Below are 18,826 nucleotides of genomic sequence, written 5' to 3' on the forward strand. Positions count from 1 at the left end.
TTTCTCTTAGAAGAGTCAGATTGAAATAAATGGCATGATTCTTGAAGTTTTTTGTTAAAAAATTGCTGTGAGAAAACCTAGGTCTTTTCAAAGAAATATACATCCCTAAGATGAAATAAATATTATATTTGGACATTTATTAATAATGTGAAGATAGGCTGGCTAAGTTAGTTAACTCAAGCAAATTCTAAAAAAATGTCTAAGGTCATTTCTGGGTACAAACAAAATTTTTAATTTTGCTTTTGGATATTTTAAATGTCTGTACATTGTGTGTCCCACTGCACTCACAGCTTCAACTTTCCCCTGAAGAGGCATCTACTAACCTGGATTTCTGGTTTAATAATTTTCTGACTTTTCTATGTTTACATATATATGAATTCCTATGCAATGTAATTTTAGCTCGAATGTTTTTTAACATGAAAGAAATAGTATCTTACACTATAAATTCTCCTGATACATGTTTTCAGCTCACAGTACTGTTTTTTAGATTCATCCACGTTGTTACATGTGGATGGAATTCATTTTCACTGTTGTGTGAAATAACGTTATATGAGCAAACTATGATTTATCCATTCTACTGTCAGTGAACATTTGGGCTTTTCCCTGCCTATGCTATTGTGAATAGTATTATTACAAGTATTATTATTTACATGTTTCCAAGTCCATTTTTACACAAAAATGTTTCCAGAGTATTAATCTGAGAGCAGAACTGTGGCTTCCTAGATTATAAATATTCAGGTTTCCTAGAAAATTCAAAATTGTTTACCCAAGTGGTTGTTTCAGTATAAACTCCTACAACAAAGTATTCTCTAATTACTAATAAGGTTGAAAGTTTTTCATGTTTGTCATTCATATTTTATTAGATTCCTTGTATACTTTGCCCACTCTAAAAATTAAAAAAATGAAATGAAAGTCTGTAGAGAAATGTATTGGTCATGCAATATAATCTTGCCAATAGCAATTATAATGAAAATAGTCAGAAAATATCCTGCCTCAACATATACCCCACGCATCCCAAAGTTCACCATCAATCTTCGAATAAGTGATACATTTTTGAACAAAAATTTGAGAATTTTAAAAAAAATTTTCATAGTTTATGCAACATGGATATATCAATGTATCCAAGTTGTCACCAGATAAAATTTTACTCTTTTGTATTTAAATCTTTTGAAGTGCATAAAGTTAAAACATTGGTGTTATAAACTGTGGATGATAATATCAAGGTAGTGGCTTTCAAGGAGCTTTTTAAAAAAGAATAAAACAGAAATTATCATAATGCATCTCCTTAGAGAATATAAGAATTGTTTCCTCCTGAAACTTCCCAGTTTTGTTTATGTGTTTGTGTGACAAATTCAGGTGGCAGGCAAGGGGAGGGAGGGGGCAGGGGCAGGGCGGCAATGAATAGAGAACTGGACTTTATACAGGGTCAAAATCTGAAATACATTTGTCTGTGATGTCACTGTCGAAAAGCCTGCAAAGAAAAGAAACCTCTGACATCCACTGCCTCTTCCAGAAGGAATATAGTCTCTAGTCCACGAACCTAGTCTTGCCTGGGGCTTTGGTAGGTTACTTGGCAACTTGAAGAAATTGTGACTAGTGCTGTGTCTAGAGAATAATTTCTCCCCAGGAGTCCTGTAGTTATCCTATTTATAGCCACGTCTCTATTGAGTTAAGGATGAAAACAACTAAAGGACTGTTATTATAAAATGTTGATTAGTACTTCAGACACGGCTGATGACAGCAGCGGTTTATTCTAAAGCCTACAAGCTAAATGAACAGCAGGTAGAGGAATAGCAATAATGAACACTTGGATGACTGGTCACTTCAATATTTGCTGTGTTGGTCTTTTCACCCTTTTGTGTGTTGCTGGTGTCTCTCTCTCTTCTTTTTCACATTGTATAAGTTTAAAGTGTACATGTGATGATTAAAAACCCGCACATATTTACTTTTAAAATTTTTATTGGCGAATAGTTGATTTACGATGTCTTGCTAGTTTTGAGTGTACAGTGAAGTAAATCAGGTATGCATATATCCACTCTTTTAGATTCTTTTCACATATAGGCTATTACAGAGTATTGAGTGAGTTCCTGGTACTACACAGTAGGTCATTGTTAGTTATCTATTTTATAGATATAGTAGGGTATATATGTCAATCCAATCTCCCAATTTATCCTCCCCCTCTGCTCACCTAACGTAACCTAAGTTTGTCTTCTACCTCTGTGACTCTATTTCTGTTTTGTAGGTAAATCCATTTGTACCCATTTTTTAGATTCCACATGTGTTGTTAAGTCGCCCAGTCATGTCCGACTCTTTGCGGCCCCATGGACTGCAGCACACCGGGCTTCCCTGTCCCTCACCATTTCCTGAAGTTTGCCCAAGTTCATGTCCATTGCATCAGTGATGCCATCCAGCCGTTTCATCCTTTGATGTCCTGATATCCTTCTGTCCTCAATCTTTCCCAGCATCCAGGGACTTTTCCAATGAGTCAGCTGTTCGCATCAGATGGCCAAAATACTGGAGTTTTGGCTTCAGCATCAGTCCTTCCAATGAGTATTCAGGGTTGATTTCCCTGAAGATTGACCGGTTTGATCCCCTTGCAGTCCAAGGGACTCTCAGGAGTCTTCTCCAGCACCACCGTTCAAAAGCATCAATTCTTTGACACTCTGCCTTCTTTACAGTCCGGCTCTCACAACCATACGTGACCACTGGGAAGACCATAGCCTTGACTATATACACCTTTGTCGGCAGAGTGCTTTTCAATACACTGTCTAGGTTTGTCATAGCTTTCATGTCAAGAAGATGCCAAGCGTAAGCAATATCGTATCATGTTTGTCTTTCTGTATCTGACTTACTTCACTCAGTATGACAGTCTCTTTATCACATGGTCGCTCCTATCTTCCTTTGCTTCAGTCTGTTTTTCTGAACACACCTCATTTTATTCTATCTTCCTTCCCAAATTCAATATTGATTTTTCATAGTCACTTGTCATACATTCTGATACTTTTTTCCAGGATTCTCTCAGGTATTTTTTTTTTTACTTTTATATAAACTTTGAGATTTTAAATCTATCTAAAACAACACTACCAGTGTTATATAAAATTGAATAATAGTTCAATTTTGAGAGAATTGATGTTTTTGCCGTGTAATGCCTTCCCATCTGAGAACACGATTATGTTTTCTGTTCCTTCAGCCCTTGCTATATGGCCGTCGATGAAACTATAGTTTTCTCATTCAGGTCATGTGCTTTTCCTTGTTTAATTTACTCCTAAAGATTGTATAGCTCTTGGTCATTACTGGAATAATTTTTCCCCACGTTTCTTTTCTAGATTCTCATTGTGCATTTATCCAGGCAATGGACCAATTCTTCTTTTCTTTAAATGAGTCAAAAAACATTCTTTATACCAAGTTTATACCAGATATCTCATTTTCTTGTCTTTTTACATCTGTTTTGAGTGCAAAAACAATGTTCAAAAGTATGAGAGCCATCTAGTTCTCAGTATAAATTTTAGTTTTTAGTGTTTCATCATTTAATATATTATTATTAGGAATTTGTATTTTAACAGATTTCTCAATTCTCATTTAAAGACTGTGTTATGAATGACTGAATTTTTATATAATCCCATAAATTTCTCCCTTTAAGCTTTGACATAACAATTAAGTTGATATATTTTCTGATATTGAACATCCTTGAACTTGGTCATAGGATATCACTTGTTTGTCACTGAATTCTAATGATCAATATTTTATTTAAATTTTGTCAATCTTGAATCACAAATTGTACTTCCTTAGTGTTGCTTTTTAATACAGTCTTCACTGGAACTTTTTAATTAAAGGTATGCTGGCCTCATAAATGAATTGGGAGTTTTTCACCCATTTTTATGGCCTATATTGTTTAAATAACCTCAGATTTAACTGTTTAAAAATTCAAATCCAAGAATTGATAAGATATTTGTGCAGTGTAACAGTGGCTCTGTAATACCTTGCCAGTATCTTCTAACTGTACATAATATAATCAAGTTTTCTATTTCATGAATCCATTCTAGTATACTCTAACTCTCCAAGACTTCTGCCTGTTTCCTTCAAGCTTTCAAATTTGTGGTCATAGAATTACACATTAAAGTCCCTTTTTAAAGACTTTCTGCTCCAACTAATAAAAATAAATGGAAAAAAAATATAAAGCCTTTCTGTATCTGTGATATCTCTCCTTTTCCTTTTTATTTTACTTTTTTTTTTATCTTGATCTGGCTCAGAGTTTATCTGAGATAAGAAAAGATAAATTGTTATCTTTTCCCAAAATCCAGATTTGGGGAGGTTTTGTGCATGGAACAACAGACTGGTTCCAAATCGGAAAAGGAGAATGTCAAGGCTGTATATTGTCACCCTGCTTATTTAACTTACATGCAGAGTACATCATGAGATATGCTGGACTAGATGAAGCACAAGCTGAAATCAAGATTGCTGCAAGAAATATCAAAAACCTAAGATAAGCAAATGACAACACCCTTGTGGCCGAAAGTGAAGAACTAAAGAGCCTCTTGATGAAAGTGAAAGAGAAGAGTGAAAAAGTTGGCTTAAAACTCAACATTCAGAAAACTAAGATCATGGCATCCAGTCCCATCACTTCATGGCAAATAGATGGGGAAACAATGGAAACAGTGTCAGACTTTATTTTTGGGGGCTCCAAAATCACTGCAGATGGTGACTGCAGCCATGAAATTAAAAGACGCTTGATCCTTGGAAGAAAAATTATGACCAGCCTAGACAGCATATTAAAGAGCAGAGACATTACTTTGCCAATGAAGGTCCGTTTAGTCAAAGTTATGGTTTTTCCAGTAGTCATATATGGATGTGAGAGTTGGACTATAAAGAAAGCTGAGCGCTGAAGAATTGATGCTTTTGAACTGTGGTGTTGGAGAAGACTCTTGAGAGTCCCTTGGACTTCGAGGAGATCCAACCAGTCCATCCTAAAGGAAATCAGTCCTGAATACTCATTAAGTACTAATGTTGAAGCTGAATCTCCAATACTTTGGCCACCTGATGCAAAGAACTGACTCATTTGAAAAGACCCTGTTGCTGGGAAAGATTGAAGGCAGGAGGAGATGGAACGACAGAGGATGAGATGGTTGGATGGCATCACTGACTCAATGGACATGAGTTTGAGTAAGCTCTGGGAGTTGGTGATGGACGGGGAGGCCTGGCATACTGTGGTCCATGGGGCCGCAAAGAGTTGGGCATGACTGAGCCACTGAACTGAACTGTGTCAGAGCATGGTAGTGTGATAGAGTTAGTTTGATTGAGCTCATTAATTTTCATTTTCCTTAATTTCCTCTTCCATAGTTTTTTAAGAAAATGTTATTTTATTGTTCTGTTCCTATCTTCTAACATGTTTTAATACCATTATTTTTTATTTTTCTGTGTAATAATGTAAGGGATTAAGTCTATAAACTTCCTTTGGGTACAACTGTCACTGTGCTTTATAGTTGCATGTCTGTGTGTGCTCAGTCGTGTTCAATTTTTTGCAACCCTATGGACTGTAGCTCACCAGGCTCCTCTGTCCATGAGAGTCTCCAGGCAAGAATACTGGAGTGGGTTGCCATTTCCTCCTCCAGGGGATCTTCCCAACCCAGGGATTGAACCCACATCTCCTGCCCCCGACAGGTGAGTCTTTACCACTGAGCCACCTGCAAAGCCCCATAAATGAAGTAATGAGACCACTTAAAGGAAAAAATTGAAATTTCAGAAATAAATATTAATGTTATAGTAATTTAATATATGCCAAAGATGGAAATTCATTTTAATGCTAAAAATATTTATTATAAATGATGCTGGCACAAATGGCTATTTGAAGAATATAAATTTTAATATAATATCCATATCTTTTTACCATACACAGAAATGAGTTCCAGTTTTGTTACTTAAATTTTCAAAAAATCTTGAAAGATATATGTGACTATGTATACTATCAGGATTCAAGAAGGAGCTTCTCAGCCAAGATTTTAAACTCAGAAAATCCATTAAGATGTTGGTATGAAGTCCCTCTGGCAGTCCAGTGGTTAAGACTCCATGCTTCCAATGCAGGGGGTGCATGTTCGATCCCTGTTTGGGGAACTAAGATACCAAATGCCACAGGGCTCAGCCAACAAAAATTGGTACGAAAAATATGTAAACAAGGCTTATAAATAATAATTATGAAAGATACACATAAAACAGATGACAATGTAATATGCAGAAAGCTTAAATGTTAATAGAAAAAAACCTACTAATACAATGGAAAAGTAAACAAATGTGGGGAGGGAGGCAGGAGGGGGGATTGGGATGGGGAACACATGTAAATCCATGGCTGATTCATGTCAATGTATGGCAAAAACCACTACAATATTGTAAAGTAATTAGCCTCCAACTAATAAAAATAAATTAAAAAAAGAAAAGAAAAGTAAACAAATGAAAAGCACAACTGTCATGAAAAAAAATGCTCAAATTTAAACTGGAGCTCAGGGAAATGCAAATCAAAATAATACTGAAAACAGCCTTATGTTCACAAGACTTGCAAAATAAAACAGCTAGAATACTTACTGCTGCTGGGGATGCAGAAAAAAAAATGTATTTTAATAAATTTCTGGAGGAAACGTAAATTCTTAACACTCTTTTAGGAAATGAGTAGATAATATTTATAAAATTTAAAACTATCTGGGATCTTTGACCCTGCAATCCCTAGCAATCTACTCCAAAGAGCAAAAACTATCAGTGTATTTTAAAAAAAAACCAAACAAACAGGGAAATATGTTACATGCTCATGGAAATAATGGGAAAGCCCATCAGTAGTGTGGTGGTCACGGAAGCGGCTAAGAATATTCGATTTTAGAATTATGGTACGAGTGAACTTCTTTGTTCATGTTGAAATGAGGAGTGTCGCCCAGCGCGCTGGGGCCAGGGCAGTGTGAGTGGAAGTGACGCACCCCTCTGGGTAGGAGCTCTGGGTTCCTTCCTCCTCTGTGGTGGCTGTGAAAGCCTGTATCAGCCTAGAGCTCCCTCAGTCTGGGCGGCCAAGTAACTGGGACAGAACTCCCTTGCCTTCCTCTTTTGGACATATAGCCTGACCAAAGGGAGGAAGCTTTTGCAAAGGGTAAGCCACTGAGATTTTGGAATTGTTACTACAACATAACCAAGCCTATCCAGACTGCTAGAGTTAAGACAATGGCTGAGTTATAGTCCATCACTGGTGGGTCAGATGGCAAAGAATCTGCCTACAATGCAAGAGACCCAGGTTTGATCCCTGGGTTTGGAAGACCCCCTGGAGAAGGGAATAGCAACCCACTCCAGTATTTTTCCCTGGAGAACTCCATGGACAGAGGAGCCTAGCAGGCTACAGTTCATGGGGTTGCAGAGTTGGACACAACTGAGTGACCAACACTTCCACTTTTTCTTCATAATTCACTTTGACCTTGATTATACTAGGTAGCTTGATTTTCTGAAATATTGCTGAAAGACAGAAGAAAGATGCTTTAAAAGTTTATATTGTTATCCTAGTTTTTATAAAAAAGATATTTAATGCATCTTTATACACTCTATAAAGATTATATGGAGAATATATGAAAAATACATACAAAGTTGTTAAATGAAGCTATAAATATAAATTTAACCATTTTTTTAAAAAAAAAGCTGTGTGGTGTGATAACATGCTTCAGAGTTATTCACACTTAACTGTAGTCACACATTAAGTATTATTGAGTAGATATCATCAAATTATTTCATACAGTATTTCTTGACTCTCGGATGCTTCAATGCTTGGTGCTCTCTTGGTCTTACCTGCTTCAAGAAGTTTTCACATATATGGCTGCAAATGCTAAATAAGAAATACCTCAGTAGTTCTCAAAGTGTGGTCTTACATGGGTTGTTACAAATGAAAATGTGTAGGCTCAACTGAAGATAATCCTGAATCATAAATTGAGGATGGGGCCCAGTAATGTGTTTTATTGAACTTTGCGATGCAAATTGAAAATTTGCAATGCAAATTCATTCCTTGTTCAGTAAGATGTAGCCTTAATTCAGAGGTTAAAATGTGGGGGGGGAAAAAAAGTCCATCTTAGAAATAAGGTAACTTTTAAAAATATGGACATTGCATTAATTTTCATCTTTTATCTAGCCAGGTTGACCTAGCTTCTAGGGTAAGATGGTGCCTAGCTTTGCTGGTGAAACTGTCTTTGGACCTGTTTGTTCTTCTGTAAATCGGGAGTAATAACAGTACATATCTCATAGTCATTGTAAATAATTCATACATTTAAAAAGTGTGGAACAATGTTTGGCATATAGTGCACACTTGAACGAGGCCATCATCATTTAGGGCAGGTTACACATCTCCCTGCCTCGTGGACTTTGCAGTCGGCAAGCACGATTCTTCTGCCCTTCCATACTTCATGTCCACCAGTAATTCAAATGTCACTTCAGGGAAGATGTCCCCAACCTCCCCAGATTAGCCCTCATACAATTTATGCTTTTCCTGCATGGCACTTATTTAAAATTATTTTTTCATGAGGCTGATTAACAGATGTCTTTCCATTATACTATAAGGAAGCTCCATGAGGGGAGATGGTATCTGTTTGGCTCGCTGTTTTAAACCCTGAGTATCCAGTACAAAGTAGGTACTTGGAGCATTTCTTCTGTACTTAAGGATCAGTTTCATCTCTGGGCTTCCCTGATAGCTCAGCAGTAAAGAATCTGTCTGCAATGCGGGAGACTCAGGTTTGATCCCTGGGCTGGGAAGATCCCCTGGAGAAGGGAATGGCAACCCACTCCAGTATTCTTGCTTGGAGAACTCCATGGAGAGAGGAGCCTGGCAGGCTACAGACCATGGGGTGGCAAAGAGTCGGACGTGACTGAGTGAATACACTTTCTTTTCATCTGTTTTGGATCAAATCCTTTGCTGTCAACATATATAAAGCTAATTATAATAAGTGTAGTGAGTTTTATAACAAGCTTTAAACAACTAATTTTTGGTTATTTGAGGGATTAAACATGGAAAGTATATCAAATCAATAAAGAGTACTTCTTTGCACAGATTTCTTCAGAATGAAAAAAAACTGCTCCTAGCTATAAAGTTTGTGGGTTTCAATTTAATTCTAAACTAGAGGCTGATGGAGTGGAAATTAGGGGAGGCGTAAGCTTGCAGTTAAGTGATTCAGATGTAAACAGAAGGAAGAGCCTTCAGATAATCTTTCAGCTCACTTTCATCTTTTTACACAATCTCTACTTGTGTATGAATGAGTTTAGGAAGTTTGATGACTTATAAAAATTAGAATCATCAAATCTATTTTCTCTAGAAGAATCCACTTTATATATAAAAAGTTAGGTCTGTAATTTTTTAATGATAATTATAAAAGAATGATTCACATAAAACTTCATTTCCCCAAGAATGATTCACATGAAACTTCATTTCCCCGACACTAGTCATTTATTTTCAAGTTTCCAAATCGTATACCCAAGTATTAATAAAATAAAATGTAAAAAAATAACCAGCCTCAGATGTCTCAAAAACATCTTCTCATAAAGTTCAGTTCACAAACACCCCAAATAGTTAATTCTGTCTTCTGATGGCTAGTATTTATAAGGAAGTTTAGAGAACCAGTGCAGAAGAGAAAGAGGATAATGGTCAAATTCTGAATTTAGTATACTGTGTTCTGTATTTTCCTTGTTTAATCATTCTGCATATTGGCTCCAAGAAACCTGCTAAATTTGTTTCAAAATTTTTCTAAACTTATTCAACCACAGAACTTATATCTCTCAAAACTAGAGTCAGCAAACACACGTTGAGAATTGTTAGTCTGGCTCCATTCTACAGATTGACAGACAAGTTCAGAATCCTAGTTAAAATACTAAACAACTCTGGTTACAAACAACTCAGGAGTTACAACCCGTAACTCCTGGTGACCATTAAGAGTTCACAAATCATCCATTTAATAAATCCACTTTAGAATCTTATCAAGAGTTGATGTTCTTGTAATTTGCAGAATCTACTTTGTGCCTTTTGAAAAACAAGGTATGTGATGGTCTCTAACCTTTGAGTACTTTAATTTCTTTATAATTCTGCAAAGTTTAGTAACAGGAATTTATTAACTTTACCTATTAAGTTCTTAATGAGAATTTGGGAGGTAGGTGTAAAGTGGTATCTTAAAGCATTTGAGAGAAGAAAATGCAGGCAAGCCTTATTACCTTTGGGACCAGCAACTTGAAAGATGTTAGGGACATATATTGATCCTTTGCACATTTCTGGAAAATCCTTGTTTTGGATAATATATTCTTCGCTATAATCTACAGTAAGTATGGCATGACTGTTGTAGTAAAGACAGTGAAGACCTCCAAGCTTTTAACTTTTTTCTGTTTCAGACTATGGATCTGTGGTACTTTCCTCTAAGTGCACTGCCCTCTGATTTCCTTAATAGTTCAGGGCATTCTACCATTATTTCTTCATCTGGCTTTTCAGAATTAAGATGGGGGGCCTATTCTCCCCAAGGTATACATTTCTTCCACTTGATCAACCAATACTTCCTCTGTGGTTAAATTTAAGTTTTGAAGCACACCTTTCATAGCTGTTTTACTTCTTCTTGGGAGTAGTGAAATGACAAATGTACCAGAAAGTCTTGCTGGAGTATTTTAGAACATTGTTCAGTGGGCTACGTTTCCTATGGTCTGCCTCTGCGCATTCAGTGGTCAGCTCTCCACTGATGGTCCCCTGGCTAGTCTGTGGTCTCCTTCCCCAAGAATCTCCTCCTTCTGCTTTGTTCTCAGAGCCACCCTGCTGTCTACACCTCTTCTACACACACAGTACCACACAGCCTCATCTCTGATGGGTTTTATCTAACTAAATTATCCTTTCTATTACTACATCCCAGTAAGCTTTACGCCACCAACTCTTGATCATATATATTAAAATATATTCTTTATTATTCCTCTTCAGTGATTTTTCTGAGACTTTAATTATAATTTTTAACTTCTGGGAAATGAAAACATTCATTTTTGTATCTTACAGTGCTCGGAGATCATAGTTTTTTAAAGAGAAAAATATGAAATTCATTTTGGTGACTTAAACAAGATATAATTTAGATAATTATTTCATCCTTTCAAATAAAACTGCCTACATTTAATTAACTAATAATTTAAGCACAGGTTACTATGCTTAACAGATTTAGGTTTATGTGAACCTGAAATAATATTGTTTTCAGCTGTCTTAGCAACATCAAAGGAAAAGGACTAGTTGAATGCCAACTTTGCTCGTAAACTACCAAGAGCTAAGACACATACAAATTTTATGGCAAGTAATCTAAAACCCTTCTAAAAATGATTAAATGTTATTCTATCCAACAAGAAAACAAATACAACAAATCTATCTAATTAGTTAAGACACCAGATACTGTCATGCAGTTTCAGCATCTAGTAACAAACCTCTAAGCTTTAAAATTCTGCTTCACGACTTCTGAGTACTAATAATACATTTTAAAAGGTTGATACCCACTATAAACTACATGTAGAAGTACCAGAGCACACAATTAGCAAGTTAATGTGCATACACACCAAAGATTCTCAACTCTAATTTTGGAGCTCAACCTGGCAGTCTCCAAAGATTTGTCTCCAAAGCAAAATCATTAGCATAACTTTTAAATATAGAATTTTATACAGGGTGGGAGAAATATGATCAAACAGCTGGATACTCTGCCTCTAGAAAGTTGACAGACATATCTGTATTTCTCATGTCAAAACATGATGGACTGAATTGGCCCAAGGGATAGGTTATTTTTTTATCTTTTCAAAAATTAAGAGTGCAAAATGTAATCATTAGAAACTGAAACAAAAACAAGCATTTTAGAATAGTTCTTTCAGTACCTTAAATTCTAACACAGTACAGTTAAAAAAAAAAAAATGCCAGTTTTGCGTACTGCCATGAGGTTTTTAAAAAAATTTCTTTCTTGGTCCATATTCAGTAAATAATAAACTTGTCTTTTCATATCTGAGTTAAGAGCTCTAGGGTATTCCTTAAAAAGTAATAATATAATCACAAATAAAAATGTTAAGATAGTTCAAAGTAACAAGTCCATAATCAATAACACTAATGGTGATGTTCCTGAAACTTAACATTTTAATTTTTCCTTTAATAAGTGTGTATAAAGCAGGTTTTTTCTATTTTTTTGGTTGTTGTTAACAACACCCCAAATCCACCCCAAACACATCCAGGGACTTTGTTAAATTCAATAAAGTAGCCTAAAATGTGGGTTGCCATGCCAGAAACGGCCAGATTAAAAATAAAGTAACTGCTGATTAAAAATGGTCTTTCTTTTATTCTCAACTATGCTTGTTATATGTGCTTTTTAAATTATTTAACATTGAAATGAATTTTCAAATATATAATTTCAAGTCTCAAAGTTAATTTGAAAGAATGTGTAACATTTCATTTGAAAATAATAGTTTCAGCAGATATATGCAAGATTCCTACATGAACTGTAAATGTGTCAACACCACCACACATTTTAGTGTTTTTAAAGGGGAATTCAAGATAAGACTATTATTTTCTGCAGTATGCAACTGATTAAAGATAGTACTTTTTACATGTAAAAATAATTTTCACTAAAAAACTCAGGTGCAAAAAGTCTGGTACTTTGTATATCAAAATAACAAGAACAAAATGAGCAATGAAAAAATAGTAAAAGTCATTACAAAAAAATAGTAAATTCCTATTTAAATTTCTGTGTTCACAGGTTAAAAATGTTTATCAATTAACTATATCACACAGATTGTAGATACTTTAAACTGTAATATAGGAAGGTAACATGGGATATTTGAAATTCAAGCTGTACTTACCAAAATAGTTTTAACCTGAGTTTTTGATATCTTCAGAAAGGTACTTCACAATAACATATGATATAGTTTTTATGTAGCAGTATAATTCAAAGTTATTTTTCTTTGACTTGCTTCTTCTTAAATAATTGAGTAAAATTAGAAATATTTATTATACTTTTGGGGCCAAGTTCTCCAAACACAAGGAAGTATCTGGGTTAAAAAAAACTGTTATTTTTTTTCCTGCTATACAAGCATATGAAGATGTCTTTCTTGTTCAAAATGCCTTCAATTTAATCTTATTTTTACGTTTTATTTTAAAACAATTGCAAAAGTGAAAAGATCATCATAGATACTCCAATATTCCCATGAAATATAGCACACCCACTGAAGAATTTAATTTCACTAAAGAATATCAAATTAATCATTTCCTCCTATAAATATTTTCTTTTTATTTATTTGTGTTTAGAAGTTGCAGTTTTAAGTACTATTAACAGAAAATATATAACAAAAGCTTCCTAACAAGTGAAAAAAATAATTATAAATGCTGGAAAAATTGGCCTCATTAACATATTTACAGACTTTTACTTAATACATACTCCATTGGAAATTAATTATATGACATTTATACAATCATTAACATTTCCAAATCACTCTGAGTAGTGAGCACTTCAGTTCTTTACTGTCTATACCCAAAGTTGACAGTCACTCAGTTCCTGAAGGCAATACTGACTAGCATCGGAAACGGTCAATCTGAGATGCTGTTGACGCACTGCTCTGCTCCTTCACCTAAAGACGTTTCTGTTGAGTAAGTGTCCTTATGCTTCTTCTTCTCTTTGCTCTGATCTTCCTGTAGCTTCAGAATTATGTTTCGGATTTCTTCTCTTTTTGTTCTCATTCTTGGGGGAGGAAACCAGTTTGCCAGATTCATCGGTAATTCAAAATTGAGAATTGGATTCTGAAAATAAAAATAATAAATGCACATTAGAAAATTATAATAAGTAATATTTTAGTTTCAATGACAAAAGCATTCCAGAGTAGAAATGAAAAAAAATCAGTAACATGCCAGGCATTTTGCTAGGCACTGGAGATGTAAGACAATTTCTGCTTACAGATCAGGGGTGAGCAAACTACAGCTAGTGAGTTAAATTCTGCCTACTGCCTGTTTTTGTAAATAAAGCCTTATTGGAACATAGCCACAGTAACTCATCTACATGCTGTCTACGAATGCTTTCTTTCATGCACAATAGCAGAATGGAGAGCAGAGACCGTATGGCCACAGAACCTAAAATATTTATGACCTGGCCCGTTATGAAAAGGATTGCTGACCCCAGTCTAGACAGATAACTCAACAATTAAAACAATGGATGTGACAGGCATTAAGACAGGAGAAGCAGAGAGTCCTATGAGAATACATACCTAAGGGCATAGCACAATATCAAAAAGTGATGTTTATGCTAAGACCTAAAGAATGAGTAGGAATTAGTCAAATAAGGAATGATGGAAGCAACAGGGAAGAATATTCCAGGGAAGGAAACATGCATCAATGTCTGGAGACAAGAGAGAATATGGGATCCTGAAATGACATCCAGGTAGACGGTACACAGAATGCTGGAGTGAGAAGGGTAGAAAGAAGGCTAGAAGCTTGGACAGGGGTTAGAACATGCAGGCCGTGTGAAGGATTCCAGTCTTTTAACTCCAGAGCAACAGGAAGCCATTATAAGATTTAAAGCAGAAAAGTAACATGATTAAATTTGGGTTTTGGGAAAACAACTGGGAAAAAACACAGCAAGAGGCCCAGCAAGCTACATGTAAAAGAATGAAAGTAGAACACTTTCTAACATCATACCCCAAAATAAACTCAAAATAGATTAAAGAACAAAATGTAAGGGCAGAAACTATAACACTCTTAAGAGGAAAACATAGCCACCATGCTCTTTGACATAAATCAAAGCAAGATCCCCTTTGACCCACCTCCCAGAGTAATGGAAATAAAAACAAATAAATGGGACTGAATTAAACTTAAAAGCATTTGCACAGCAAAGGAAATTATAAACAAAATGAAAAGACAGCCCTCAGAATGAGAGAAAACAACTGCAAACTAACAATGGATTAACCTCCAAAATATACAAGCAACTCATGCATTTCAGTATCAGAAAAACAAACCACCTAATCAAAAAATGGGCAGAAGACCTAAACACATTTCTCCAAAGAAGACATATAGATGGCCAACAAACACATGAAAAGATGTTCAACGTCACTCATTATTAGGGAAATGCAAATTAAAACTACAATGAGATATCACCTCACACCAGTCAGAATGGCCACCATCAAAAAGTCTACAAACAATAAACGCTGGAGAGGATGTAGAGAGAAGGTAACCCTCCTGCACTGTTGGTGGGAATGTAAACTGATACTGTGGAGAGCAGTATGGAGATTTCTTATAAAACAAGCACTATAACGACCACATGACCCAGCAATTCCACTCCTGGGCATGTACCCTTAGAAAACCATAGTTCAAAAGGACACATGTACCCCAATGTTCAGTGCAGCACTATTTACAACAGCCAGGACACGGAAGCAGCCTAGATGTCCACTGAAAGATGAATGGATAAACAAGCTGTGGTATATATACACAATGGAATATTAGCCATAAAAAGGAATAAATTTTAGTCAGTTGAACGGAGGTGGATGAACCTAGAGCTTATTATACAGAGTGAAGGAAGGCAAAAGAAGAAAAACAAGTATCATATATTTAATGCACATATATGGAATCTGACAAATCTATCTGCAGGGGAAGAATAGAAACGCATATGTAGAGAATGAACTTGTGGACACAGCAGGGGAAGGATAGGGTGAGACGAACTGAGCAAGAGGCTCTGACATGTATACACTACCATGTTTAAAATAGACAGCTAGTGGGAAGTTGCCGTACAACATCGGGAGCTTTTGTAAAGCAATTATCCTCCAATTAAAAATAAATAAATTAAAAAAAAAATTTTTTTAAGTATACTAAATGCATATATATGAAATTTAGAAAGATGGTAATGATGACCCTATATGCGAGACAGCAAAAGAGACACAGATGTATAGACAGTCTTTTGGGCTCTGTGGGAGAAGGCAAGGGTGGGATGATTTGAGAGAATAGCATTGAAACATGTATATTACCATGTGTGAAACAGATCGCCAGTCCAGGTTCAATGCATGAGACAGGGTGCTCAGAGCTGGTGCACTGGGATGACCCTGAGGGATGGGATGGGGAGGGAGGTGGGAGGGGGTTCAGGATGGGGAACACATGTACATCCATGGCTGATTCATGTCAATGTATGGCAAAAACCACTACAATACTGTAATTAGCCTCCAAATAAAATAAATAAATTAAAAAAAAAAAAGGAGGCCTAACCAGAGGTTGGTACAGCACTGTGGAATAGTGATGCTAGTAAACTGAACTGAGAAAGTGGTACAGGGTTAAAGAACTCAGCATGTGTGACACTGAGTGAAGGAATTCACAGAACTTACTGCACAATGGCTGGTGGATGAAGAAAAGGAAGAAGTCAAGATAAACTGTAAAGAATATCCAAGACAGGTATGCACAGGAAAGTCAAAAGAAGAGTGTTATGAGGAAGGAATGCTCAACAGTGTCAATGGTGCTGGGAGGTCAGGAACAATTTCAGTATAAAGGTGAGGGTCAAGCCAGATTATACAGATTTCAGAAGCAAGCAGGATTTGTGGAAATGAAGACAATGACTATAAATATGTATCCAGAAACACATTTGTGAAGGGGAGAAAAGAAGGTAAAAAGATAGAGCCTGAATCATGGCAGAGATTTCTTAAGGCCAAAAGAGCCAGTAGAGAAGAAGAGCTGATTAGTGATAGAAGTGAGTGGATTCGGATTACGCGGAGTACAGTCTTTTTTATGTCTTAAATATTCTCTGATTTATGAGTTTTTGCTCCCTGGAATAATTTTTGAAACAGCAGTTTTCAGTCTCTCCAAAATATTTGATTATTGTGTTTTTTTACACCAACGTAAGATCAAAAACACCATTTTATTATTTATTAAGTCAGATCCAACCAACTGAAACCCACCTCAAAAAAGCTCTCTACATACTGCAATACATATACGCCACAGTCACTGAAGTTGTTTTGTTGCGGTACTTTTGGATTAGAGCCTTTCATAACATCTTTGGAAAAACTTCTTTTGCTTCCTTTTTTAACTTCCCATTCCACCTCTAAATACCTGCAATGATATGTATATAGTAAGAACACATACATACATATAAATACACATACTTCCTCATCCCCACCAGAATGCAAAGTACAGGTAGAGTTTTGAACTTACTCTCTTAGAATTTTGACAACATTTGACCGAGAAGGGCCTCTGAGTGAGTCCATCAGTAGGATACAAGGTCTGAAATGACCAAATATTAATATTTTTTAATGTTTAAAAGGCATAAAAAAGATGTACATTAACAATAAAATGGAGGGGGAGATATAAACCTTTTAGGCAAAAACACCTTAATAACACCTAACTACCCATGATTATATTAAATACTTAATTATAGAGTAATAATTTAGCCATACCTAAGTTATGAATGTATTTCACCAAAGTTCCATAGCTAGTTCCTAAAAATACTTCAAAATTTAGTACAAAATCAAAACAATTTTGAAAATTTGAACATTCCCTGTTCCAAAGCACCAAAAGTGAGACCACACAAAAGTAGAAGAAAGATAATCCCATTTAAAAAAATCTACTGATAATTTAAATAACAAAACAGGTAATCTTCACATAAAAGAATTAGCTTGGAATCCACTGTTTTTGGCAAGATTCCACTTTAGAACACTTACTATAAAAAAACACTTAACTTTCAAGATTTTCCTCTTAAACCTAAGTATGTGAGCATGTTAAATGTAGTACAGAAGGTCCTGACATGATTAAAGACCTAGGTTCTTCCTGGCTAACATTTTATGGGATTCAGAGAAAATCTTTTAACTATGCTAGGTCTCTATGTCTTCCTTTATATTAACATTTGCTTTTCAAATGCTGTTACTAGAATCTCAGACAAGATTTCCTACAAAAAGTCAAAAAGAAATTAAGTCTAGAAATAGGTACTTCATCACTGAAGTCTGGAGAGATCTCAGAATATGTACTTCTGAGAACCAAAACAGACTCACTCTCAATGTGAGGTTCCCTGGAACACGCCTCTTAGCACTGCCCTGAGTCACTCTACAGCCTCCGCACAGTGGCTATGGAACTAGTGTAAACTCCAACTCCCATGTTACCAACGTGGATCTGAATGAAAATTCTTTTGTCCTTTCCTGCTTCAAATCACTACATATCCAAAAGGAATAGTGGCTTTCTATGCACTTGCACAGAGACGGAAAGTGGGCAAGTGGAGAACTGAAAAGATATCCATTCTCCCCAACTCAATCCCAACATTGGGCATGACCCAGGTTTTCCTCACTGATTCTGAAAGCCTTTGTGACTTTTGCTTAAGTACTTGTTTAAATTACAACAGTATGGTTGATATTTTATTCTAAGAGAGTATGTGAATAAAAGTCACCAGGTAGTTTACAAGATATACAGTAAATGCTTACTGTTTACAGATAGTAGGCTTTAAATGCCACTGTCCTATTTCTGAACTGCAGTTGTCATCAGCAAGGAGTCCATCATCGCTGCTATCATCCTATGAAAGACAGCCTACTGTTAGTATTGAAGCTATAAAATCTAAATAACTAATAACAAAATAGCACCACTGAGGATAAAAATCCTTGTGGCAAATATGTAAAAAATTTATCTCTAATTAGGTGATCAGACTTTAGAAAATGTTGTATGTCACTCAATCCCGAAGGAACTGCAGAGGAATCCAAAGAAAAACTTTTAATGATATAAAATATTGGAACTTTGGGAATTCCCTGGTGGTCCAGTGGCTAAGACTCTGCGCTCCTGATACAGGGGGGCTGGGTTCGATCCCTGGTTAGGGAACTAGATCCCACATGCCACAAC

General features: G+C 35.7%; 1 protein-coding gene across 7 annotated transcripts in view; it reads right to left on the minus strand.

Annotated features, from left to right (window-relative positions):
* Positions 1–9,429: 9,429 nt before the first annotated feature.
* SENP6 (SUMO specific peptidase 6) overlaps positions 9,430–18,826 on the minus strand; it is a 132,711-nt gene continuing 123,314 nt past the window's right edge. For all 7 annotated transcript variants that reach the window (XM_070480785.1, XM_020901292.2, XM_020901287.2 and 4 more), the window contains 4 exons: positions 18,418–18,506; positions 17,162–17,230; positions 16,909–17,059; positions 9,430–13,780 (listed from right to left, as the gene is read on the minus strand). In XM_070480785.1, the coding sequence (XP_070336886.1) occupies positions 13,571–13,780; positions 16,909–17,059; positions 17,162–17,230; positions 18,418–18,506 (519 nt within the window). In that variant the 3' untranslated portion in view covers positions 9,430–13,570. The remainder of the gene's footprint in view (positions 13,781–16,908; positions 17,060–17,161; positions 17,231–18,417; positions 18,507–18,826) is intronic.

The sequence above is a fragment of the Odocoileus virginianus genome, chromosome 19, assembly GCF_023699985.2.
Source record: "Odocoileus virginianus isolate 20LAN1187 ecotype Illinois chromosome 19, Ovbor_1.2, whole genome shotgun sequence".
Lineage (NCBI taxonomy): Eukaryota > Metazoa > Chordata > Mammalia > Artiodactyla > Cervidae > Odocoileus > Odocoileus virginianus.